The sequence below is a fragment of the Eriocheir sinensis genome, chromosome 50, assembly GCF_024679095.1.
Source record: "Eriocheir sinensis breed Jianghai 21 chromosome 50, ASM2467909v1, whole genome shotgun sequence".
NCBI classification, from domain to species: Eukaryota; Metazoa; Arthropoda; class Malacostraca; order Decapoda; family Varunidae; genus Eriocheir; species Eriocheir sinensis.
In genome coordinates this window covers 606,362-633,761 of record NC_066558.1, presented here as the reverse complement: position 1 = coordinate 633,761, position 27,400 = coordinate 606,362, and the positions used below count along the sequence as shown (strand labels likewise).

The 27,400-nt window shown below is 40.8% G+C and overlaps 1 protein-coding gene and 1 long non-coding RNA gene across 9 annotated transcripts in view; both read left to right on the top strand.

The window, feature by feature from the left end:
• LOC126982017 (TRPL translocation defect protein 14-like) overlaps nt 1-22,877 on the top strand; it is a 29,664-nt gene extending 6,787 nt beyond the window's left edge. The window contains exons 3-12 of the mRNA XM_050833739.1: nt 1,613-1,650; nt 2,722-2,759; nt 3,586-3,714; nt 5,019-5,155; nt 6,087-6,209; nt 6,599-6,733; nt 7,282-7,360; nt 7,685-7,892; nt 8,621-8,802; nt 22,606-22,877. Coding sequence (XP_050689696.1) covers nt 1,613-1,650; nt 2,722-2,759; nt 3,586-3,714; nt 5,019-5,155; nt 6,087-6,209; nt 6,599-6,733; nt 7,282-7,360; nt 7,685-7,892; nt 8,621-8,802; nt 22,606-22,877 — 1,341 coding nt within the window. The remainder of the gene's footprint in view (nt 1-1,612; nt 1,651-2,721; nt 2,760-3,585; nt 3,715-5,018; nt 5,156-6,086; nt 6,210-6,598; nt 6,734-7,281; nt 7,361-7,684; nt 7,893-8,620; nt 8,803-22,605) is intronic.
• A 47-nt stretch (nt 22,878-22,924) lies between these two features.
• Nucleotides 22,925-26,450, top strand: LOC126982086 (uncharacterized). 8 transcript variants are annotated; one of them, XR_007734528.1, is made up of 4 exons: nt 22,925-23,028; nt 23,112-23,401; nt 23,495-26,373; nt 26,436-26,450. It is a non-coding gene; the product is annotated as an uncharacterized LOC126982086 (long non-coding RNA). The 8 variants fall into 8 exon arrangements; XR_007734529.1 differs by lacking the exon at nt 26,436-26,450 and having other exon boundaries at nt 23,495-25,119; nt 25,155-26,234; XR_007734534.1 differs by lacking the exon at nt 26,436-26,450 and having other exon boundaries at nt 23,216-23,308; nt 23,495-26,234.
• The last annotated feature ends 950 nt before the right edge of the window (nt 26,451-27,400 follow it).

The window sequence follows — 27,400 nt, the reverse complement described above, 5'->3', positions numbered from 1 at the left end:
TCTCTCTCTCTCTCTCTCTCTCTCTGGAGCATTACCCACACTTTTCATTCTTTGGTCTAATCTCCTTCCTTTCTTTCTGTTATTCATGCTGTCATTGTGGTTACTGTGATGCAAGGTTTGGGCCACACCCCCAGCCACACACACCCGCACCCTGCCACACCTGTCTTAAGATCAATGAACTTAAATGTAACAGGACATGGCCAAACATTGCTTTACCAACATTTGTCAGATTCAAAAATTGCTTAGATAGATTCCTGGACCTGGAGAGTTTTGACGGCACCTGCCACAGCCCCTTCCAGACTCCTTAAGACATTTCGCCGCCCAAGAACACATATTTGACAAGGCTTTCGTAGGAGTTGTGGGCATTTCCAGGGGTAGTTTTATGACCCTTCTTCTGTACCATGACCCAAAGAAACACATATTTGACAAGGCTTTCATAGGAGTTGTGGGCATTTCCAGGGGTAGTTTTATGACCCTTCTTCTGTACCATGACCCAAAGAAACACACATTTGACAAGGCTTTCATAGGAGTTGTGGGCATTTCCAGGTGTAGTTTTATGACCCTTCTTCTGTACCATGACCCAAAGAAACACACATTTGACATGGCTTTCGTAGGAGTTGTGGGGATTTCCAGGGGTAGTTTTATGACCCTTCTTCTGTACCATGACCCAAAGAAACACACATTTGACAAGGCTTTCATAGGAGTTGTGGGCATTTCCAGGGGTAGTTTTATGACCCTTCTTCTGTACCATGACCCAAAGAAACACACATTTGACATGGCTTTCGTAGGAGTTGTGGGCATTTCCAGGTGTAGTTTTATGACCCTGGTGGTAGTTTGACCCTTCTTCTGTACCATGACCCAAAGAAACACACATTTGACATGGCTTTCGTAGGAGTTGTGGGCATTTCCAGGTGTAGTTTTATGACCCTGGTGGTAGTGTGACCCTTCCTCTGTACCATGACCCAAAGAAACACATTTGAGAAGGCTTTCATAGGAGTTGTGGGCATTTCCAGGGTAGTTTTATGACCCTGGTGGTAGTTTGACCCTTCTTCTGTACCATGACCCAAAGAAACACACATTTGACATGGCTTTCGTAGGAGTTGTGGGCATTTCCAGGGTAGTTTTATGACCCTGGTGGTAGTTTGACCCTTCCTCTGTACCGTGAACCTAAAGAAACACACATTTGACAAGGCTTTCATAGGAGTTGTGGGCATTTCCAGGGGTAGTTTTATGACCCTGGTGGTAGTGTGACCCTTCTTCTGTACCATGACCCAAAGAAACACACATTTGATAAGGCTTTCATAGGAGTTGTGGGCATTTCCAGGGGTAGTTTTATGACCCTGGTGGTAGTGTGACCCTTCCTCTGTACCATGACCCAAAGAAACACACATTTGACAAGGCTTTCGTAGGAGTTGTGGGCATTTCCAGGGGTAGTTTTATGACCCTGGTGGTAGTGTGACCCTTCCTCTGTACCGTGAACCTTAAGAAACACTCATTAGAACCCAAATGACCCACTCTTTGGTCTTTAGAAATGGGTGATGTGAAAGGCGAGTGTCTGATACTAATACCAGGCCTTGTGTTCTCATCTTACTATGTCTTTCTGTCGTTGCAGGTGTACCGGGTGCCAGAGACTGCTTATATATTCCTGAGGTAGGTGTTTTTATATGTGTGTGTGTGTGTGTATGTGTGTGTGTATTTACTGATATATGGATAGTACTCTCTTGCTATCTTCGTCCCTGTGTTGGTGAGTGGCGGTGTTGGTGGTGGTGGGAGTCTGATGGGGGTAAGGAAGGGAGTGTTTATGTTTTGGTGTTGGCAAGAATGAGTTTTGGAGATGTTCGTAAGTTGGAGAGAAGGGAAAACAATGACCTTATGTGTGTGTGTGTTGGTGGTGATGGGAGTCTGATGGGGGTAAGGAAGGGAGTGTTTATGTTTTGGTGTTGGGAAGAATGAGTTTTGGAGATGTTCGTAAGTTGGGGAGAAGGGAAACTAATGACCTTATGTGTGTGTGTGTGTTGGTGGTGATGGGAGTCTGATGGGGGTAAGGAAGGGAGTGTTTATGTTTTGGTGTTGGTAAGAATGAGTTTTGGAGATGTTCGTAAGTTGGAGAGAAGGGAAAACAATGACCTTATGTGTGTGTGTGTGTTGGTGGTGATGGGAGTCTGATGGGGGTAAGGAAGGGAGTGTTTATGTTTTGGTGTTGGTAAGAATGAGTTTTGGAGATGTTCGTAAGTTGGAGAGAAGGGAAACTAATGACCTTATGTGTGTGTGTGTGTTGGTGGTGATGGGAGTCTGATGGGGGTAAGGAAGGGAGTGTTTATGTTTTGGTGTTGGTAAGAATGAGTTTTGGAGATGTTCGTAAGTTGGAGAGAAGGGAAAACAATGACCTCATGTGTGTGTGTGTGTTTACCTAGTTGTGTTTACCTAGTTGTAATTTTACAGGGCCTGGGTTTACGCTCGTGTGGTCCCGTCTCCGTATCTTGAATTATCCAACTTTTCCTTGAAGCTCTGCACACTCTTCGTCGATACTATTTGTTCACTTAGTCTGTTCCAAACCTCTATATTTCTTTGAGGGAAACTATGTGTGTTTGTGTGTGTGTGTGTGTGTGTGTGTCGGGTATAATGCCAGGTCTGCCCTCCTCAGTCCTGGCCCCATGTGACAGACTAATCCTGCCCTTCCTTAATTAACTCAGTACTGAACTTTGCCGTTTGTTCTTCCAGCGCCGGCATCAAGTTCGCCGACCTTTCCGAGGACCAAGGTGAGTTGATCATCACACTGTTAGTATTGTATTAATAAAAAATATATATTTCTTTTATTATGTTTTCTTGTATCTTGATTTATTTTTATTACAACTACAACTCTCTCTCTCTCTCTCTCTCTACTCTTCTTTTCTCTTCTCTCTCTCTCTCTCTCTCTCTCTCTCTCTCTCTCTTGCTATCTATCACTATCATTGAAAGTGCCTTCAGGAATTAAGATAGCATACCATGTTAGGCAAGACTGTTGAGGTAGGAGAAAAAAGAGGAGAGGAGGAGGAGGAGATAGGAAGGGAGAGAAAATGATAAGGAGGATGAACAAGGAGGAGGAGGAGAGATAAGAATGAAGGGAAGGGTAGAGAAAGGAAGGAATAGTAAAAGAAAACAGATGACATTTTTAAATTATTTTATTATTATTATTATTATTTTTTATATGGTAGGAGGAGGAGAGATAAGATTGAAGGGAAGGAAGGGAAGAGAAAGGAAAGAAAGCAATTAAAGGGAATAGAAAGGAAGGAATAGGAAAAGAAAACATATGACATTTTTAATTACTTTATTATTATTATTATTATTTTTTATATAGCAGGAGGAGGAGAGATAAGATTGAAGGGAAGAGAAAGGAGAGAAAGCAATTAAAGGGAATAGAAAGGAAGGAATAGGAAAAGAAAACATGACATTTTAATTATTTATTCTTTATTATTATTATTATTATTATTTTATATGGTTGGAGTAATTTTTCCTCCCTACTGATAATATGATGCTAATGTTTGACCCTCCTCCTCCTCCTCCTCCTGCTCCTCCTCCTCCTCCTGCTCCTCCTCCTCCCCCCAGCCGTCAACTTCCAGGAGAACTTGCTCAAGAGTATGATGCAGATTGAGAACACATTCTTCGCCCTCGCCGAGACCTGCACCAAGAACTGCCTCGTGATCTGTGACCGCGGCACCATGGACGCCTCCGCCTGTGAGTGTGCCCTCGCTCTAATTCACACTCTCGCTCTATCTAGATTTTTTGCTCTCTCTCTCTCTCTCTCTCTATCGCTTGTTTTTTTATACAGATTAGTTTTCATTAACGACAACATGGATGATTTGTTGACTCGCTCTATCTCTATTTTTTGCTCTCGTTCTCTCTCTCTCTCTCTCTCTATCGCTTGTTTTTTTATACAGATTAGTTTTCATTAACGACAACATGGATGATTTGTTGACTCGCTCTATCTCTATTTTTTGCTCTCTCTCTCTCTCTCTCTCTCTCTCTCTCTCTCTCTCTCTCTCTCTCTATCGCTTGTTTTTTTATACATATTAGTTTTCATGACCAACACTGTGGGTGATTTGTTTTACCAGGGGTGTTTTTTAAAGCTTGTTAAATGATTTTGTTGATTTTTTGCATCACTGTTTATGAGTGAGTATTTAATGTGGTGACATGTCAACACGGCACCGCGGCACTGTGAACACTTGGCCCTGTGTTAACAAGTGTGTACGGTTGGGTGCTGGCGGCCACAGCGTGTGTGTGTGTGTGTGTGTGTGTGTGTGTGTGTGTGTGTGTGTGTGTGTGTGTGCCAAGCCCTATTTTTAGACCAAAGTCAGACTGACCACACCTCACAAATACTGCCACCTGCCATCACATTTATTTACACGTACACTTCAAGAGAAGATGCGCCACTGTAAACACTTGCTTGGCCATGACGGGCTGGGGCCGACTACCATCCAGGCCCCTCAAGCAAACCTACCGGCCCTATAGGCATAGACGTAAAACAAACAAACAAAAAAAACACTAAGACACTACAATGCAAGATACCCTTCAACAAAGTAAGGAGGAGACAAAGCATCTCTTGGATCCTCCTGAAGTGACTCCTGGCATTCCTGGCGCACACTCACCGCTGGCCACAGGCTCCCCCCGCTGAGTAACCCTGCCCCTTCCAGTCATCCCTGAGTAACCCTGCCCCTTCCAGTCATCCCTGAGTAACCCTCCCCCTTCCAGTCATTCCTGAGTAACCCTGCCCCTTCCAGTCATCCGTGAGTAACCCTGCCCCTTCCAGTCATCCCTGAGTAACCCTGCCCCTTCCAGTCATCCCTGAGTAACCCTGCCCCTTCCAGTCATCCCTGAGTAACCCTGCCCCTTCCAGTCATCCCTGAGTAACCCTCCCCCTTCCAGTCATCCCTGAGTAACCCTGCCCCTTCCAGTCATCCCTGAGTAACCCTGCCCCTTCCAGTCATCCCTGAGTAACCCTGCCCCTTCCAGTCATCCCTGAGTAACCCTCCCCCTTCCAGTCATCCCTGAGAAGCGGTGGGAGGAGATCATGCGTCGCAATGGCCTGAACCCTGTGGATCTGCGGGACACCAGGTACAACCAGATCATCCACATGGTGTCCGCCGCCAACGGGGCCGAGGCGTTCTACAGCACAGAGGTGAGGACAGCCGCTGTTATCCCGGTAGCAGTGGGGATCATGTTTCTTAACCCGGTAGCTGCGGGGATCGTTTCTTAATGGTCCCTCCAAGCGAGAAAAATGAGAAAAAATCATCACTCACGCAAACCATTTCATAATATCTATCAAAGCATTTGTGATCAGTTTATGCATCATCTATTTTGAGGGGTTTATATCATGGCAAAAATTTGGACCGTCGCTGCTACACGGTAAAGCCACAAATTTGGCCCGTCACTGCTACATGGTAAAGCCACAAATTTGGCCCGTCACTGCTACATGGTAAAGCCACAAATTTGGCCCGTCACTGCTACACGGTAAAGCCACAAATTTGGCCCGTCACTGCTACACGGTAAAGCCACAAATTTGGCCTGTCACTGCTACACGGTAAAGCCACAACTTTGGTCAGCTGCTACACGGTAAAGCCACAAATTTGGCCCGTCACTGCTACACGGTAAAGCCACAAATTTGGCCCGTCGCTGCTACACGGTAAAGCCACAAATTTGGCCCGTCGCTGCTACACGGTAAAGCCACAAATTTGGCCCGTCACTGCTACACGGTAAAGCCTAATTGGCCCGTCGCTGCTACGGTAAAGCCACAAATTTGGCCCGTCGCTGCTACACGGTAAAGCCACAAATTTGGCCCGTCGCTGCTACATGGTAAAGCCACAAATTTGGCCCGTCGCTGCTACACGGTAAAGCCACAAATTTGGCCCGTCGCTGCTACACGGTAAAGCCACAAATTTGGCCCGTCACTGCTACACGGTAAAGCCACAAATTTGGCCCGTCGCTGCTACCGGGTTATGGGCGACGAAACACTTTGATATAACAATGGATTAAAATACTTCAATAAACAAAAGGTTTGGTAAAGAGTAGCCCCCCTGTAACTCCCCTGCCTCCTGCCCCTCCCCCCCCAGGACCACAATACCCGCAGTGAGAACATCTCCCTGGCACAACACCTGGACAACCGGGCGGCCGAGGCGTGGGTCGGACATCCTTACTTTGACGTCATCGACAACTCAACGGAATTCGACTCAAAGGTGCGTGACTTCATGTTGAGTCCACAGTGGTGTCGTTAAGTGCGTCCACCAAGCACAGAACATTATGAACAAAAAAGAAAAAACTAAGAAAAACTACACATATACAGAACAGAACATTACAAAGAAAATAATTAATGATGAAAAAAACACAAAAATGGAGAGAAAAAACGAGAAATATGACACACACACACACACACACACACACACACACACACACACACATCACCAGAACAGAACATAACAAAGAGAATAAATAAAGATGAAAAACAAGAAAAAATAACTGAGAAAAAACAAGAAAAACTACACACACACACACACACACACACACACACACACACACATACACACACGCACACGCTCACCCATCACCATGCCGTCCCTGTTCCCAGATCCGGCGCATGATTACGGTGGTGTGCCAGAAGCTGGGCATTGACACAGGCGACAGGCTCAGCTCCAATGCCCGCAAGGTCAAGTTCCTGGTGAAGGGCCCCTTGCCACAGGACTCAGTGTTCCCAAACTTCCAGGCGAGTGCACTGCAGGGAGGAAGGGAGGCAGGGTTAGTGGGGGTAGGGTAGGGAGGAAGGGGACGTATTATATGTTAGGTGTTGGTGGGGTTGGAAGGGAGGAAGGGAGGGAGGGTTGGCTTGGGATAGGGTAGGGAAGAAGGGAGGGTCAGTGGAGGAAGGGAGGAAAAGGGAGGAAGGGAGAGAGGGTTGGCTTGGGATAGGGTAGGGAAGAAGGGAGGGTCAGTGGAGGAATGGAGGGAAGAAGGGAGGAAGGGGCAGGAGAAGTAGAAGGAAATGAGAGAGGAAATTACAAGTAAGGAGAGGAGGAGTAGAGAAGAAATAAAACATGACCTTATTAAGTGTCTGCCACAAGTGTGAGTCAATTCTCATTTCCACACCCGGCCCAGGTGCTCAAAGGAGGTCACTTGAGCCTGTCAGGTGTGTTCATCGCCTCCTCACAGTCACAGGTCACTCATGAGAACAGTGACTTCCAGGCTCGCTCACATCAACTGAGTTCTTTCCCAAGCATAACATCTTAGGTGTCTAACACAGGTCTCTCCCCGCAGGACTTCAACGTGGAGCACATCTACCTGCGCACCAACTCCCGGAAGATGCAGGCACGGCTCAGGAAGCGCGGCAAGAACGGTGAGACTCAGAGCTCAAAGCAGCGTTGCCAAATTATCGTACTCAGCGCATTGCATATTTGTAGTTTCTGACCGATAACTGTAGCAAAAGAGAACGAAACCGGTCAATAGTTAACAGTTTTAATGCTAACTTTAATTTCCTATCGTTAATTGTGTGGTTACGACAGTCTTGGAGCCTAAAAATGATGAATGCAATGTTCAGTGTACGACAATCTGGCAACGTTAGCTCAAAGCCTGACTATTTCCGATGCAGTCCACGGTGTTTGTATCTTATTATTCAATGGAGGACTCTTCTTATTTTCGCTATCTTATGCCCCCCCCCCAGGCCACCACAGCTACACCCACACCATCCGCAAGCCCGAGCAGCTGGGTCAGATCGTGGAGGTTAAGACGCCCATCAGCCAGCGCGACTGGATCAACATGGCCGCCCAGATGGATGAACACCACCTCAAGATATTCAAGAAGCGTCGCTGTTTCCTGCACAACAACCAATACTTCCAGCTGGACATATACCAGAAGCCCTGCCACAAGAGGTCAGGCTTTGATTCCCCAGAGTAGTATTTGAACCTCTATAAATAGGGTTGGATTCCCCTTATTTTACAGCAAAGGAGACAGTTCAAGGGCATAAAAAAAAGCCCGCTACTCAAAAAAAAGGCTTCTTCGTCATAAACTTTTATCTTATCTCGTCATTTGATCCTTTATAAATGTGTTAATCCCTCTATTAGAATTCGAACCTTTATAAATAGAGTCGGATCCCCCTTACACTGTGTCTTCATCATAAACAGGCTTCAATTCCCCTATATTAAGTGCCCTTCCTTATATTTCATCTATTATAGTCATTGAAACCTCTATAAATGTGTTAATCCCCTCTATTAGTATTCGAACCTTCATAAATAGAGTCGGATCCCCCTTACACTGTGTCTTCATCATAAACAGGCTTCAATTCCCCTGTATTATGTGCCCTTCCTTATATTTCATCTATTATACTGTTATATCATCATTTGAACCTTTATAAATATGTCTTAATCCCTTTTATTAATATTTGAACCTCTATAAATGTGTTAATCCCTTCTATTAGAATTCGAGCCTTTATAAACAGAGTCGGATCCCCCTTATATTGTGTCGCTTATATTATGTACCCTTATATTTTCTCATCTTGCCATTCAAACCTCTATAAATGTGTGTTAATCCCCTCTATTAGAATTCAAACCTTCATAAATAGAGTCGGATCCCCCTTATACAGTATCTCTGTGTCTCCTAGGTGCGAGGGGCTGATCCTACTGGAGACATACACCACGCTGCCCTCGGAGGAGCTGCAGCGACGCCTCCCTTCCTTCCTGCAGATCGAGAGCGACGTCACAGGCCGCCCCGACTACTCCATGTTCAACCTTAGCCTTCGGGATGAGTGGGCAACCACCAACGAGTTCTGTGTCAACATTGCAGGTTAGACGCGCTGCCTGGCCTACCCCACACACCACACACCCTATACCAGTCACACGCCCCATACCAGTCACACCACACGCGCCATACCAGACTCCTAACACACCACACCCCATATCCCAGCGCCAAATGACCCAGAAGTGCGACGTCAAGACAGACCGCCCTAATAATCAATCAACCACCTCCATACCACACACACTCTATACCAGTCATACCACAAGCCCCATACCAGACACCCCCCATACCACACACACCCTATACCGGTCACACCACACACCCCATACCAGACACCTACCACCCTACGCCCCATACCAGACACCCCAGCCTAGCCTAGTGTGACCGAGACCCCAGACTGAGATGTGTTGTGTGTTGTCGGCTGGCTTGGTTTGCTACACTACTACTACTACTACTATTACTACTACTACTACTACTACTACTACTGCTACTATTACTTCTCCTCTACAAGCCACTGTACTAAGCCTGAGTAAGCCTGACTTCTCCACAAGCTGTTCATCTGTTGACATGTTCACCCACGGCTTGTTTTGGCTGTTGAGTGTGTGGTGGAGTTCTGTGTGGGCACATCTCCACACACTCACACACTCACACACACTCACTCTCCTTGCACTACAGTTGTTTGTGTGGAGTTTGTGGTTGTGTTGCTTTTTCCCATACTGTCAGAAGCAGGTGGTGGTGGTGGTGGTGGTGGTTGTCTACCAGTTAGTATTGGTAACCCTGCCAGTGTGTACTCCCCCTCACACCCTGGGGCGGGCCACTCATCCCAGCGCTGGGCAGCTCCCGCCAGTGTTTCCCGGCACCAAAATGTTCTGTTAGTCAGCTCCCCCCCAAAGGCTGCGCTGTCACCCTCACCAGCAACATATCAGTGGCTGCAGTATTCCTTGCAGGTTCCTTGACATCATAAAGAATTACTTGTGCCCAGCCAGAAAATGACGCCACTGGCAGCAATGAGTGTTCCAATATAACATTTTTGTTCACTTTCACAACACTTTTTTTTTCTTTTTCTTTTTTACAACAAAGGAGGCAGCTCAAGGGCACAAAAAAGAAAAGAAAACAATAATAAAAAAAAGCCCGCTACTCGCTGCTCCTAAGAAAGAAACAAAAGAGGTGTCCAAAAGCAAGGTCAAATTCGAGAGGAGAGATGTCCTGATGCCCTCCTGGCGTGAAAACCCACCTGGGCCTGAACACATACACACGCTGTGCAGGTGTGTGAGAGGGTCGGCAGGAGTACAGACTGGTGTGTTTAGCAATATGAACTGGTTGATGGTGGTGGTGGTGGTGGTGGTGTTCCCCCCCAATACAACACCTCCGCTGTGTGTGTGTGTGTGTGTGTGTGCCCGGCGGTGCAGATGAAGACTATTATATAACCGTGTACTCTTATTATGTATGAACTATTTTGGATACGAAAGAATAGTGACGAGGCTATTTTCTGATTCTCACGCCCATTACAAAATACATCCCCATTACACCCTGTTGCCCCCCCCCCCCTACACCCTCCTTCCCTGCCCTCTGTGTGTCATGAGTGAGCCAAGACTGCTTCTTACTGCTTTACTGGAGTTTGACGTTTATTGATAGTAATAACAATGTGTAATAATTAGTCATGATGATAATGATTCTGAGGCTTTGAAATTACTGTAGGTAGGAAATGCAGGTGATAATAATAATAATAATAATAATAATAATAATAATAATAATAATAATAATAATAATAGGAAGAGGAAGAAAAATTATAAGAAGGAAGAAAAGGAAGAAGAAAAATGAGAAGAAAAAAAAAGACAATGAAAAATAACAGATGGAAAGGCCTGTGTACGTAACGACAGGCTAAGTTACGCACATAAATACACACACACACGTACGTACCAGTATACACATGTGCGTCCTACCTACAGTGAGCGCTCTCATGTACGCGAACGAACTTACTCTCGACTGACTGTGTGTGTGTGTGTGTGTGTGTGTGTGTGTGTGTGTTCATTTCTGCATGTGCGTAAGTGTGTGTGTGTGTGTGTGTGTGTGTTGGTTATCCTTCACTTCATTTGCTTGTGTTAATAATAATAATAATATGATTTCTTGTGATTTGTGTGTTGTAAGTGCAATGGGTAGTCAGTCTTATGGCAGGGCTGTGTTAGGGTGAGTTTGTGAAGCATAGAACAGAATGAGAGTGGACGAAGGGGAAGGAAGAGCCGGCTTCATAGTCCAACACAGTGTCTTCGTAACAGCCTGAACCCAACTACAGAATCCCATACAATCCAAAATGGTGAGGTCTTCGATGCCACACTGAATACACAAGACTTTTCCTGTATAGTTTCGTCAAATTTGTGAACTTAAATATAAACACCAGACACTATACAAGGAAATTTCGAAGGCTCTGGTATTGGTTTGGGAGCTTACTAACCCGTCATGGGGAACTGTGAAACTGTCCCTAGATCACAGAAGATGGAAATAAGGAAAAGAAGAAGAATGGGACATAGGAAAATCATGATAAGGAGTTGAAATACGAGAAGGACATGACGAAAACAACAATACATAAAAAACAACAACAACAAGAACGGAATGAGAATGGATGAAAGGAAAGGAAATCACAGAAGACAGGAATAAGGAAAAGAAGCAGAATAGAGAGAATGGGACAGAGGAAAATTCTGATAAGGAGTTGAAATACGAGAAGGACAGATTACGAAAACAACAATATACATAAAAAACAACAGCAACAAGAACGGAATGAGAATGGACAAAAGGAAAGGAAATCACAGAAGATGGGAATAAGGAAAAGAAGCAGAATAGAGAGAATGGGACAGAGGAAAATTCTGATAAGGAGTTGAAATACGAGAAGGACATAACGGAAACAACAATACATAATAAACAACAACAAGAACGGAATGAGAATGGATGAAAGGAAAGGAAATCACAGAAGACGGGAATAAGGAAAAGAAGCAGAATAGAGAGAATGGGACAGAGGAAAATTCTGATGAGTTGAAATACAAGAAGGACAGATGACGAAAACAACAATACATAATAAACAACAGCAAGAAACAATAAAAAGAACCAGAGAACAGATTGATAAGAGATAAGAAAGACATGTGTGTGTGTGTGTGTGTGTGTGTGTGCTTAAAGGCTGGAGAGAACAGGAATGAGAGAAATGGAATAAAGATTTGGGAAAGGAAAAATTATTAGTAGTTTAATAAAGAAAGTATAATATGAGAAAGAAGGATGAAAGGAACCAGAGAATAAGTTGATAAAGGAAGGAAGGAAGGAAAATGGAATAGAAAGAAAAATTAAGTAAAAACACGAAAGAAATGGAGAAAAGAAAATATTGATAAAGGAGAAAAAAAGATAAATTACTAAAAACGGAGAAATTAAAGAAAGAGAAGAAGAAATAAACAAGAAATAAGTTAAAAAAAGAAAGAACATTGATAAAGAAAAATATATATGGTTGCCAAGCAGCTGATTTGACTTCATATGCAAACATCAAACAATAACAACAATAATAATAATAATAATAATAATAATAATAATAAGTGTAATAACAACCCTATATAATAACGCTCCTCTGGTCAACAAGTGAGAATTGGCAACTGTGATATCCAAGTCTATTTATGTGTATTTATTTACTTATAGGCGACACGAAAAGACATTAACTATAAGCGATAGAAGAGGGAAAACAAAGCCTACAAGGGATTGAAAAGAGAAAAGTATAAGAGATTGAAAGGAAGAATGGAAAGTATTAGAAAATGAAAGGAGGAGGAATGGAAAGTATAGGAAATTAAAAGGAGGAACAAAAACTACAGTATAAATGAAATAAATAATCTTGAGTAAATATATATTGAAGGAAGGAAGAGTTTGTGTGATATGGCCAAAGAATAGTTTTTGCTAAGAGAGAGAGAGAGAGAGAGAGAGAGAGAGAGAGTCAACATTATTAATAAGACATCAACATACCTTTTATCTTACGAGGAGGAGGAGGGGAAGGAGAGAGCGAGAGAGAGAGAGAGAGAGAGTAGGTCAACATACCTTTTATCTTACGAGGAGGAGGAGGAGGAGGAGCATTAAGAGGAGAAGAAGAGAGGGCACTGTGACAACTAGAGAGAGAGAGAGAGAGAGAGAGAGAGAGAAATCACTGTTATTTATTATGATTTCTGGTCAGTAATCAAACAGCTTAACTAACACTAATCTATTTATATATGCGTGCAAAAATGTGATAGAGGTGAACAGGCCAAAGAGTAGATTTTTTTTATCGACGGAAACTATAGAAAAACAAAGAGAATTGCATCGTAACGCATTATAATTTGTGGTCGCTAATTATCTATACAGGTTTAATAATAGCCTCGTTAACACTGATCTCTATCTATATACAAAGTTAAGAATGTATAATGGCAATAGGACAAATAATATACAGTTTTTTTTTATTTTTTTATTTATTTATTTTTTTTATTCCGAGAAAGCAAGATATTAAGGAAATTGCGTCGTTATCCAAATTTATGTGTCCTAATTTATATTTTGGAGTTGGTAATGAGGCTTTTTACTAAGTAACTTGGATTTATTGTTTTAAGAGATACAAAGTAAGTCCCTGGTCTTCTGGATGTCAAAAAGTGCTTATAAAAACTTGTACTAACATTTCAAATACACGTTAACCTGTTCATTCAAGACATAGCATTGAGATGGTTAAGTCCCTGGTCGTCTGAGTGTCAAAAAGTGCTTATAAAAACTTGTTCAAACATTTCAAATATAAGTTAGCCTGTTCATTCAAGACATAGCATTGAGATAGTTAAGTCCCTGGTCATATGAATGTTAAAAAATGCTTATAAAAACTTGTACTAATATTTCAAATATAAGTTAACCTGTACATTCAAGAGATGGGATTTAGTTAGTTAAGTCCCTGGTCTTCTGAATGTTAAAAAGTGCTTATAAAAACTTGTACCAACATTTCAAATACAAGTTAACCTGTACATTCAAGACATAGCATTGAGATAGTTAAGTCCCTGGTCATATGAATGTTAAAAAGTGCTTATAAAAACTTGTACCAACATTTCAAATATAAGTTAACCTGTTCATTCAAGAGATGGGATTTAGTTAGTGAAGTCCCTGGTCTTCTAAATGTCAAAAAATGCTTATAAAAACTTGTTCCAACATTTCAAATACAAGTTAGCCTGTACATTCAAGACATAGCATTGAGTTAGTTAAGTCCCTGGTCTTCTGAATGTCAAAAAATGCTTATAAAAACTTGTTCAAACATTTCAAATACAAGTTAACCTGTACATTCAAAAGATAGCATTTAGTTAGTTAAGTCCCTGGTCTTCTGGATGTCAAAAAATGCTTATAAAAACTTGTTCAAACATTTCAAATATAAGTTAACCTGTTCATTCAAGAGTTAGTAATTTAGTTAGGTAAGTTTGTTTGTATTTGAGTGCCAATACTTATAACAAAATATATTCGACTAACATTTCTTATATAAAAAACGTCAAAAGTGTTATTTAGAAGTTTGTATTTGGTTAAGTTTTCTATTCACCTGATTGTCGATACATATAAAAATTCTTGTATTAGACATTTTATATATGGAAATTCAATGTTTATTTAGAAGTTAGTGTTTATGTGAGTGTCAATACGTACTTATAAAAATTCCTTTATCAAACATTTCTTATATAAAAGTTAACATATCCATTCAGAAGTTAGTATTTTGTTAGTTAATATTGTTTTATGAGTGCCAATATGTACTTATAAAAATTCTTCTATTAACATTTCTTACATAAAAGTTAACATATCCATTCAGAAGTTAGTATTTTGTTAGTTAATACTGTTTTATGAGTGCCAATATGTACTTATAAAAATTCTTCTATTAACATTTCTTACATAAAAGTTAACATATCCATTCAGAAGTTAGTATTTTGTTAGTTAATATTGTTTTATGAGTGCCAATATGTACTTATAAAAATTCTCCTATTAACATTTCTTACATAAAAGTTAACATATCCATTCAGAAGTTAGTATTTTGTTAGTTAATATTGTTTTATGAGTGTCAATATGTACTTATAAAAATTCTTCTATTAACATTTCTTACATAAAAGTTAGCATGCATTCAGAAGTTAGTATTTTGTTAGTTAATATTGTTTTATGAGTGCCAATATGTACTTATAAAAATTCTCCTTTTAACATTTCTTACATAAAAGTTAACATACGCATTCAGAAGTTAGTATTTTGTTAGTTAATATTGTTTTATGAGTGTCAATACATACTTATAAAAAATCCTCTATGACCATTTGATATCAAGGAGTTTGTTATCCGAGTGTCAATACATACTTATAAAAATTCTTCTATTAAACATTTTACATACAGGAAGTCAACTTGTTCATTTAGGTTGTGCTTGTGTGATTGTGATATATATTTATGAACATCTTTTCTTTATTTGTCATAGAGGAAGAACATTTTTTTAGTATTATTTGGTTAAGAAAATGTGAATGTGAAATGTTAACAGTTTTTCCATGCATTACAAAGATCATTTTAGTGTTGTTTAGTATTTTTTTAGTTAAGTTGAAGACCGATTTCGTTTACCATCAAATACAAAGAATGTTATATTAGTTTTATTTAAGAGTCTAATAATGTGATATACTGTGACCATTTTTTCCATTATATACAAACACATTATCTCAGTATTTTTAGTTAAGTTGAAGACCAATTTATTTTACCATCAAATACAAAGAACATTATATTAGTTTTATTTACTTAAGAGTCTAATAATGTGATATACTGTGACCATTTTTTCCATTATATACAAACACATTATCTCAGTATTTTTAGTTAAGATGAAGACCAATTTCTTTTACCATCAAATACAAAGAACATTATATTAGTTTTATTTAAGAGTCTAATAATGTGATATACTGTGACCATTTTTTTCATTATATACAAACACATTATTTCAGTATTTTTAGTTAAGATGAAGACCAATTTCTTTTACCATCAAATACAAAGAACGTTATATTAGTTTTATTTACTTAAGAGTCTAATGATGTGATATACTGTGACCAAATTTTTCCATTATTTCAGTGTTTTTAGTCAAGTTGAAGACCAATTTATTTTACCATCAAATACAAAGAACATTATATTAGTTTTATTTAAGGGTTTAATAATGTGATATACTGTGACCAAATTCTTCCATTATATACAAACATTATTTCAATATTATATGGTTAAGAATGTTATGTTGAAATCAGACCAGTTTTTGTGTCATATACGAACATTTCTTTTACCATCAAATACACAAAACATTATATTAGTTTTATTTACTTAAGAGTCTAATGATGTGATATACTGTGACCAAATTCTTCCATTATATACAAACATTATTTCAGTATTATATGGTTAAGAATGTTATGTTGAAATCAGACCATTTTTTGTGTCATATACGAACATTTCTCTTACCATCAAATACACAAAACATTATATTAGTTTTGATTATTTAAGAGTCTAATAATGTGATATCCTGTGACCAATATTTCAGTATTATTTAGTTAATAATCTAATATGTTGAAATAAGACCAATTTTTGAGTCATTTACGAACATTATCTCAGTATTATTTAGTTAAGAATGTTTTAAGTTGAAATGTGACAAACTAAATCTTCTATACAAACTTCATTATATTATTAAGCATTTAGTTTTGGTTGTGCTGATCTGAGTGTCTTCAAATAGTAAATAAGAATGATTTTTATAACACACAAGAACATCACTATTTTAAGAAGCATTTAGTTAAGATTGTGTTCAACTATTACATATAAACAACTTTTCATATCAAACACAAAAGCACAGTTAATTTAAGAAGCATTTTGTCAAGGTTATGTTCATCTCAGTGTCTTCAAATATCAAATAAGAATGATTTTTATAACGCACAAGAACAATATTATTTTAAGAAGCATTGAGTCAAGGTTGTGTTCACCCGACTAACTTCAATTACTATTTAAACAACTTTTCACAACAAACACAAAAGCACTATTAATTTAAGGGGGCTTCATGGTGCAGTGGTTAGCACACTCGGCTCACAACCGAGAGAGCCCAGGTTCGATTCCCGGGCGGAGTGGAAAAATTTGGGCGGCTTTTCCGATACCCTACGCCCCTGTCCACCCAGCAGTGAATGGGTACCAGGTATTAATCGGGGGTTGTGTCCCGTCTCCTGGGAGCTGTTCCCTTCTATAATTTCTTTCCCTTCTGTCTCTCTCCGGCATATGACCACAGATGTTGCACCCACTAAACCAAACTTTCCAACTGTTCCCTTCTATAATTCCTTCCCCTTCTGTCTCTCTCTCCAGCATATGACCACAGATGTTGCGCTGACTAAACCAAACTTTCCAACTGTTCCCTTCTCCTATAATTCCTTCCCCTTCTGTCTCTCTCCGGCATATGACCACAGATGTTGCGCCGACTAAACCAAACTTTCCAACTGTTCCCTTCTCCTATGATTCCTTCCCCTTCTGTCTCTCTCCGGCATATGACCACAGATGTTGCGCCCACTAAACAAAACTTTCCAACTTTCCAACAATTAATTTAGGAAGCATTTTGTCAAGGTTACGTTCATCTCAGTGTCTTCAAATATCAAATAAGAACAATTTTTATAACACACACAAACATCATTATCCTAGTAAGAGTTTCCGCTGGGTAATTTGCTTCAATTAACCGAATAGAAATGGTTTGCTAGGAAAGTCACTCCATATTTTGCTTTTGTAGTTCTTTTAGGTCAAGTTTAACCCCTTCACTACAGCCGGGCCAAAACAGCCCCGCGCCGTATCCAGGATCGCCGCGCGCGCCAAATTTCAAATGTTGCAATTGAAAATAACAAGTTTTCAGCCATAAACTCAACATAATCATCATGTATTATATATGAAAACATGCAGAATTAAATGGTGCACCTAAAGAAACATAAATTAATTGGTAATTTTGAGATGTAAGCATAAATATAGATATAAAATAACTCGTGTATTGGCTAAAGCGAGCCAGGACACAGTATATGCGTCCTTGTGTTGAAGAGGTTAAGGAGTTTCCGCTGGGTACTTTGTTTCATTTAACCAAATAGAAATGTTTTGCAAGGCTATTCGCTCCATGTTTTGCTTTTCCGGTTCTTTTAGCTCAAGTTTAAGGAGTTTCCGCTGGGTACTTTGCTTCACACATTGCTTTCTGAGGCTGTTTTAGAATATAGATTATGTATTTCGTGACTAGGCTAAGAATCATCACACTTTTATTGTCGTTTTCGGCTACGTACAAAGATTACGCCTCTGTCTGTGTGTCTCGTAGGCTACATAACACCCTTTTCCTACCTGTATTATGACATTTCTTTAGGTTACGCGATGAGGCTACATATATCACTTATTGTTGTTGTTTTATTCTGTTCCGCATTACGGCGCTTCATGTTACGTCAGCTCGGCAGGCGTGTGTACGTAAGGAGTGAGTGTTACCAATGCTTCGGTTTGTAAGGCGTAAAGAGTGAGTGTTACCAATGCCCCGGTGTGTAGGGCGTAAAGAGTGAGTGTTACCAATGCCCCGGTGTGTAAGGGTGCCATCACACGGGCAACTTTACGGGCATTTTGACGGCAGTATTGGTGGCTAGACGCTGCCAATCACGAGACGCCAATCATCGTCATCTTGAAGCCAGTACTGGGGCCTTTGTTTACATTCTCTCAGCTGTTGTCTGGGGCGGCATTGTCTGGCCATGGAGACAATTGTTAGGTCCCAGGATGCTTTTGCCACCCTCTGTGAGCTCTATCAGGAAAACAAGAGTCTGTGGGACGCCAGGGATGAAAACTAATCCGAGAGAAGTGTATTGAGAGAAGTTTTCAAGAAATTAGCAGAAGCTCTGAAGGAGTATCCCAACATTGAACCTGTAACGCCTGGCAAATCCCTTTTTTTATACTCGATATATGTTTAGCATCCAGCTTGTTTTGATCTGCGCTGAGGCCGAAAACATCTGTTGCGCGTGTGATAGGAGGAGCGCTCCTTGCCACCGGTACTGGCGACTAGATGCCAATAAAAGACACCAGAAAGTATCTCGTGTGATAGCCCCTTAAGGCGTGACTGTTGGTTCATATAAGTTGTTACGTAAGGTCGAGAGAGATGAGTGGAGCAGCCTGAAGCCCTGGTGTGTAGGGTGGCTGCGGTGTGTGGCGAACCAGAGAGACTTGAGGGTTCATAAATATAAATACAACCAGTGTGATTCAAAACTGTCCATTCACCTCACCTAACGCGACATTTAGTTCAGCTACGTCGCTGCAAACCTGATGACCTCCTCCAAGTGACCTGACCTGACCTTATCTCTCTCTCTGTCTGTCTGTCTAGCTGTCTGTCTGTCCCCTACTAAACCAAGGGCAAAATTATAGAAAAAAATAGTTGATATATATTTACGAGGCTGTTTTTTTTATTTTAAGAAGAATTATAAGCTGTCATTTAGTTTACAGACAGACAGACAGAGAGACAGACAGACAGACAAACACACAAACTAACACACAGATCAAGGAGAGTTTTGCAATGTGTGTCCGTGCATGTATGTGTGTGTGTGTGTGTGTGTGTGTGTGTGTGCGTAATTCACCACCTCGGCCTGATCACCTGTAATCATCATGTGTGTGTGTGTGTGTGTGTGTGTGTCGCGGCAGGCAGAAGCAGCGTGTGTACCTCCTCCCCCTCCCCCCCCTGAGGCCCAATACGACAGGTGAGTGTTCGTTAACCTTTCGCCCGGCCCTCCTCTGGCGCGGCACCCTCGCTGACCTCGGCAATGGCACTAGAGATAAAGACTCACACTAGCTATAAATCCTCTAAGCAACGGCACTATGGATAAATTATTAGGCTTTTAAATTGTTTCGTAAAGTTTGAGATTTTTCACTTTTTTTTCATGATTTGGTTTCGGGTAAAGAGAAGAGTCTGTCGTTCATTACAAGTGCCTGCGTCAGTGAGGGTGCCAGCCACAGCCACACACCCTAGGCTAGTATACAGTGATCCCTCAAATAGTTCGGTTTCGGCTTTATACGGATCGTCACGGAAGATCGTTTTAGGACTTTCAAATTTCCTGCTTGTCGGGAAATTCAAAAATCCTAAAAAAATCATCCACGAAAATCCACATCAAACGAAAACCGGCCTGTTGGAAACCGTACTATTTGAGGGGCGACTGTGCTTAGTGCTGTACACACACACTAGTAACAGCTGATAGTGCTGACCTAAGCCGACTGATCCGTTCCAGCACCTGACCATAACAGTGCCTAAGGAAGGTTGGGGGGTTGTATGGCTTTCCCTGTTACTGTAGTGGTGTAGCAAAAAAAAGATTAGTGCATTGCTTGTATGATGTATCGCCCGCTGGAACGATTGGTATTATTATTATTATTATTTTTATTACTATGTATTATTATTGTTGTTGTTGTTGTTAGTCTTCCTTTCTATTGCTTTTATTTAGTTTTACAGCTTATTGTAGATTGAGTGCTTGAGTGTGTGTGTGTGTGTGTGTGTGTGTGTGGATCAGGTGTTTTTTTGTGGATTTCGGAGTGGAGTTTGAAGTGGCTGCGAGGGATTGGGCGATCACGCTCTCTTGTATCCACTGAAGTGTGTGTGTGTGTGTGTGTGTGTGTGTGTGTGTGTGTGTGTGTGTGTGTGTGTGTGTGAATGTTGACTCCAAACCATCTTCTCTTCTATAGACAAAGACAATTTTTTTATATAATGTTTAGTTTAGTTTTATTAATATTATTACAACGATTTTTTTTTTTCCTTTATTTTTTTGGTCCTGACGGGAATGGCAACAACTTTTTTGCTTGAAATATAAACAAATTTTTGATGACGTTCACCGCGTCTGTGACTACTTAGAAATGTTTAGTAATACTTTTTGTAGTGTTCACATCTAAGTTTTTCTTAAGTTCCGTCGGTTCACCTCGGCCTGTTTGTATCACCTGTTTATAATTTAATCATCACTGTTTCCCTTCTTGGTGCCCGTGTGTGTGTGTGTGTGTGTGTGTGTGTATACCTTCTCTTAGTGTTATAGGTGTTATGGGTCTTAATCCCCCTATACCTAAGGCTGTTATAATTAGTTCACATTTATTCATTTCATCTTGTTTTCCCTTTTCTGTTTGTAAATATATCTTCTCTTCCTCTTATGGACAAAAACAGTCCTTACTCTCCCTATAGTTAACCCGGTAGCAAGTCAAGAGGTACAGGAGAAAAGCGAAGGCAACGAATAGTTAATTAAACTCCCGTCAAATCCAAAAGGAGGAAAAATAAAATGACTGTTTCAGAAAGACATTCACACGAGACCCCAGTAGCAGCGGGGATCATGCTTCTTAATGGTCCCTCCAAGCGAGAAAAATGAGAAAAAATCACCCCTCACACAAACCATTTCATAACATATATCAAAGCATTTGTGATCAGATTATGTATCATCTGTTTTTGGGGGTTATATCATGGCACAAATTTGGCCCGTCGCTGCTACACGGTAAAGCCACAAATTTGGTCCGTCGCTGCTACACGGTAAAGCCACAAATTTGGCCCGTCGCTGCTACACGGTAAAGCCACAAATTTGGCCCGTCGCTGCTACACGGTAAAGCCACAAATTTGGCCCGTCGCTGCTACACGGTAAAGCCACAAATTTGGCCCGTCGCTGCTACACGGTAAAGCCACAAATTCGTCACGTCGCTGATAAAGCCACAAATTCTGCTACACAGTAAAGCCGCAAATTTGGTACGTCGCTGCTACACGGTAAAGCCACAAATTTGCCCCGTCGCTGCTACACAGTAAAGCCACAAATTTGGCCCGTCGCTGCTACACAGTAAAGCCACAAATTTGGCCCGTCGCTGCTACACAGTAAAGCCACAAATTTGGCCTGTTGCTGCTACACGGTAAAGCCACAAATTTGGCCCGTTGCTGCTACACGGTAAAGCCACAAATTTGGCTCGTCGCTGCTACCGGGTTAAGGCTGCATTGGTTGTGTTACTGATACCCTTTCCCTCACACCTCCTCTAAACATTCTCACACTCCTCGGAAACGCCTGAATGCCTTGGCTTGCTAGAATGACCCTTATTGACCTGGTATTAAGGCTGCAGTTCTAAAAGGCAGAAAACAGAAAAAGAAGCACACAGCAATGGTGGGTGTGTGGTTCTTTCAGTGTGCCGGGAGTGGTGTGGAGGGAAGTGTTGGCCTTGCTTTAAGACAGTGTTATGGTGTGTCTTGAGCTCAAAGGTTCACAGCGGCTGTAAAGAGATTTATAATAGTGCATGAGTGTGCCGGATATTTTCTTTGATTTTATGTTTAGGGGAAGAATTGTGTGATTAAGAAAACATTACAACCATTTAAACTTGTATTATAGAACCTTTAATGCAATGACTTATGTTTTTTTTGTATTTATACTTTTATATCTTAGTCTTTTTTTAATTTTTTGTTTGTCTATTTTTTTTGTAAGTAATTTTCCTGTGGGGTTCAACACAATTAGCTCTCTCCCTTGTCATTCCTTTTATTTATCAACTTATTCAGACATTTGATGCAATTTACATTCACTCTCTTGTCTCTCCCTTGTCAATGTTATTATGACAGTCATCCCTCAAATAGTACGGTTTTCAATAGTCTGGTTTCGGTTTTATACGCATTGTCATGGAATATCTTTTAAGGATTTTTATTCCTGCTTGTCGGGAAATTTTAAAATCCTTAAAAAAGTCATCTATGAAAATACACAAAACCTAAACCGATCTATTTGAAGGACGCCTGTATTATTATTATTATTATTATTATTATTATTATTATTATTATTATTATTATCATTATTATCTTTATGCTAAGCCTCCCTTCCCCCCCAGTGGCTGCCGACAAGCATGTGTCCTCCTGCGGTTCCTGTCCCAGCAGTAACCTTGACCTCCAGCGCCGGCGACCTGACCTCTCACCAAACTCCAAGCTGGCCTCCATCGCGCCCTACAACCCCATACTGCCGAGTGGGAGAAGAGAAGTAAAGATAGACAGAGTAGGAGGGATTAGTGATTGGGTGGTCGGGCCCGTGAAGTTCCTCAGTCCAGTGTGTGTCACGACCCCCCCGGTGAGGGTCACGAATGGCTTCAATGCGCCGGAACACTAGCCTAGGTTAAGCCTCTGAAATGCCTCAAATGCAGCATATATATGCTTAGGTTCACGGTACAGAAGAAGGGTCACACTGCCACCAGGGTCATAAAACTACCCCTGGAAATGCCTCAAATGCACGAAACCCTTGGCATATGTGCGTTTCTTAGGTTCACGGTACAGAAGAAGGGTCACACTGCCACCAGGGTCATAAAACTACCCCTGGAAATGCCTCAAATGCATATGTGCTTAGGTTCACGGTACAGAAGAAGGGTCACACTACCACCAGGGTCATACAACTACCCCTGGAAATGCCCACAACTCCCATGAAAGCCCTGTCAGATGTGCATTTCTTAGGTTCACAGTACAGAAGGAGGGTCTCACCATCACCAGGGTCATAAAACTACCCCCAGAAATGCCCTAAACCCTTGTCAAATGTGTGTTTCTTAGGTTCATGGTACAGAGGAAGGGTCACACTACCACCAGGGTCACAAAACTACCCCTGGAAATGCCCTAAACCCTTGTCAAATGTGTGTTTCTTAGGTTCACGGTACAGAAGAAGGGTCACACTACCACCAGGGTCATACAACTACCCCCAGAAATGCCCTGAACCCTTGCCAAATGTGTGTTTCTTAGGTTCACGGTACAGAAGAAGGGTCACACTACCACCAGGGTTACAAAACTACCCCTGGAAATGCTCACAACGCCCACGAAAGCCCTGTCAAATGTGCGTTTCTTAGGGTCATGGTACAGAAGAAGGGTCACACTACCACCAGGGTCATAAAACTACCTCTGGAAATGCCCACAGCTCCTACGAAAGCCTTGTCAAATGCATGAACCTGGGCAGTGAAGTGTTTAATAAAATGTCTGAGGGTCCCACCACCTATACAGTTATTATTATTATTATTATTATTATTATTGTAGTTATTTCTTTCCCTATTCAGTGCAGTATTAGTTGGTCTAGTTTCTCAGTGGCTATTATTATTATTATTATTATTATTATTATTATTATTATTATTATTTTCTTATAGGGAAGTGTGGTAATAGAGTGTGTGTGTCTGAATTGCTGTGTGCATCCATGTATGTTCTACACACACACACACACACTCTCTCTCTCTCTCTCTCTCTCTCTCTCTCTCTCTCTCTCTACATGTGTTTCTTTGTTTGTGTGTTCCTATGTTTGTTACTCATGTGCGTTTATGTGTGCGTGTGTGTTTCTTGCTTGTGTGCGTTTTTTTGGCGTACATGACTCGTGTGCACCTCCAAGTCTTGTGTTCTGTCTATTTATATAAGTGTGTGTGTGTGTGTGTGTGCGCGAATTTGTCCCTTTCATGTGCGTATTCTGTGCCTTGGTGTACATAGCCACTTGTCTTGTGTGCGTGTGTGTGTGTGCGTTTTTGCAATGTATACTTTGGTTTCTTTTATGTATTATTTTCTTCCTTTTTTGGGCCTATGTATCATGTATTGCAGCCTATGTATATTTATGTATACTTATATGTGTCCATGTATACCTCTGTGTTGTCCTATGTATACTTTTATGTGGTCATGTGTATTTTCTCTCCCCTTTCTCTCTATCATGTATATTTCTATCTATCTATCTATCAATGTATACTGTTTTATTTTGTATGTATATCAAACTATGCATTGTTTTATGAATATTTGTGATAGAATGTGTGTGTGTGTGTGTGTGTGTATGCTTTGCTAGATAAAGACATGTATAATACGAGTGTTTGTGATAGGGTGGTATGTATATATGTACCACTAGACATTCATTACTCGACCCCTATTTATGCATACGAGTTAGTGGGTCATACATCTTCTGTACTTTATATTTTGTCCAGTTGTAGAAAAATCATTATTGCTCATTTAAAGTAATTACCAACAGGATTTGTATATGCTTCAACTTCAGGAGGCATTTAACTATAGATGGTTCTTTATATAATGTTCCAGTTTTAGATTGTGGTAGTTTAACCCGGTAGCTGTGGGGATCATGTTTCTTAATGGTCCCTCTAAGCGAGAAAAATGAGAAAAAAATCATCACTCATGCAAACCATTTCATAATACATATCAACGCATTTGTGATCAGTTTATGTATCATCTATTTTGGGGGTTTATATCATGGCAAAAATTTGGCCCGTCGCTGGTACACAGTAAAGCCACAAATTTGCCCCGTCACTGGTACATGGTAAAGCCACAAATTTGCCCCGTCTCTGGTACATGGTAAAGGTACAAATTTGGCCCGTCTCTGGTACACGGTAAAGGTACAAATTTGGCCCATCTCTGGTACACGGTAAAGGTACAAATTTGGCCCGTCTCTGGTACACGGTAAAGGTACAAATTTGGCCCGTCTCTGGTACACGGTAAAGGTACAAATTTGGCCCGTCTCTGGTACACGGTAAAGGTACAAATTTGCCCCGTCTCTGGTACATGGTAAAGGTACAAATTTGGCCCGTCTCTGGTACATGGTAAAGGTACAAATTTGGCCCGTCTCTGGTACATGGTAAAGGTACAAATCTGGCCTGTCACTGCTACCAGGTTAAAACATGATTCATAGCTGCCTCAACTCAAGAGAAAGATGGCATTCAAGTCTAGTTAGTGTTTGAGTTGTATACATTTGTAGAAACTATAAATATCTAAACTGTTGTCTGACTGTAGTTCTTGAGTGAAACTGAATAATTATTTGCTCATTTATATTAATTTAAAACCGTGCTGATAAACTTGTCAACTTCACCAAATACGTGGCATTTAATGACAGAGGCATTTTGGCACTCACCATCAGCCTGGGTGCCACACTCGTAGGTTTATGGTGTATATTTTCAAGCAGTGTATATATAATTTTACAACCAGATATAAAAGGTAAATGAACAGGTTTTTGGCACATACCGAAGCTCAGTGCCACAGTGAAGTGTTGAAATCTTTTTACAAGTATATAATCTTAAAAGAAAAGATAACAATAAGTTTTTTACAAACAAATAGCGAGAAAAGTACAAGCCAGCAAAGCTTGTGGAGGCAAGGCGGGACTTGTTCCTTGGAGCCAGGCAGCCAAGCCGCTCAGGCAAACAAAAAAAGGAAAACAACATAAAAGTGCCATACTACAAGGTTTAGAATGAAGGTGTTAATTGTAAACCATGGTGCCATAACATAACAGGAAAACATAGAAAAATAGCCATAACTAAAAAGTTATACACAAAAAAGATGTAGTATACATGTTCCAACACATGCAATACATCAACAACAACAACAACAACAACAGGCCGTGTGTGTATGCTGCAAAAATAAATGAGAAAAAAAAGAACAATCCCGGAACATACCAAGAGGTTTTTTTTATTGGCAAGACATCCATTGCAATAACAAATAAAACTCTGAATACAATGTTTTACCTTGTATTAATTATTCCCTTGACTGTGTGTGTGTGTGTGTGTAGGATGCTGGAGATGGTCTAAATGTGTGTGGAGGAGAGGAGGGATGCTGGAGATGGTTTGGACACATGTGGAGATTATATAAAAAGATGCTGGGTATATCACAAGGATGCTGGAGATGGTTTGGACATGTGTGGAGGAGAGAGGAGAGATGTTAGGTATATCAGAGGGATGCTGGAGATGGTTTGGACATGTGTGGCAAGGAGGAGCTAAAAATGGAGTTACCAGACAATAGGAAAAGGGAAGAACCAAAGAGAAGGTTTAATGGCGTGGAAAATGTGGACGGAAGATATGGCGGACAAGGTCGATATGAACTGCATCAACACAGAACACACGTGGGGTAACACACACTCTAAATTTAACCCTTTTTACCCTATTCGAAGGACTCCTAAGGCTTGTCCAGGTAAGAAAAGTAACACCCGGGTATCCGTTCTTATATAGGTACTTAGGGAAGGGTTGACACAGCGGCCATATTAAAGATAATTAGAAAAATGATAAAAGATTTTGACTCTGCTCCCATGCTCCGCCACACACCGGTACCCAGCACGCCGCCATATATTACCCATTTTTACCCTCTTTTAAGGACTCCCAAAGCTTGTTAAGGTATGGAAAGTAACACCCGGGTATCCATTCTTATTTAGGTACTTAGGAAAGGGTTGACACAGCGGCCATAATGAAGAAAATGCGAAAACTGATAAGGGATTTTGACTCACCTTCAATGATTCGACACCCCGCGCGCCGCCATGGTCGACGAGCCTAAGAATATTTACAATTTATTTTCCTGAACTATTTATATATTTTTCTTTATTAGCTTTAAATGTCTAATAAATAATAATGTGTCCTATATATTATTTTCGTGCTATAAGACATATTTTATCTCTCGTATTTAGTGTTAGTCACCTCTCGTGAGTATAGTTGTGGAGAGGAAGGAGGAAGAGAGAAGGAGAGGGAGGAAAGAGAAGAGAAAGGGAGAGAGGAAAAGGAGGAGGAGGAGGTGGGGAGAGAGAGAGAGAGAGAGAGAGAGAGAGAGAGAGAGAGAGAGAGAGAGAGAGAGAGAGAGAGAGAGAGAGAGAGAGAGAGAGAGAGAGAGAGAAAAAAGAAGAAAAAAATGTGAATGAAAATG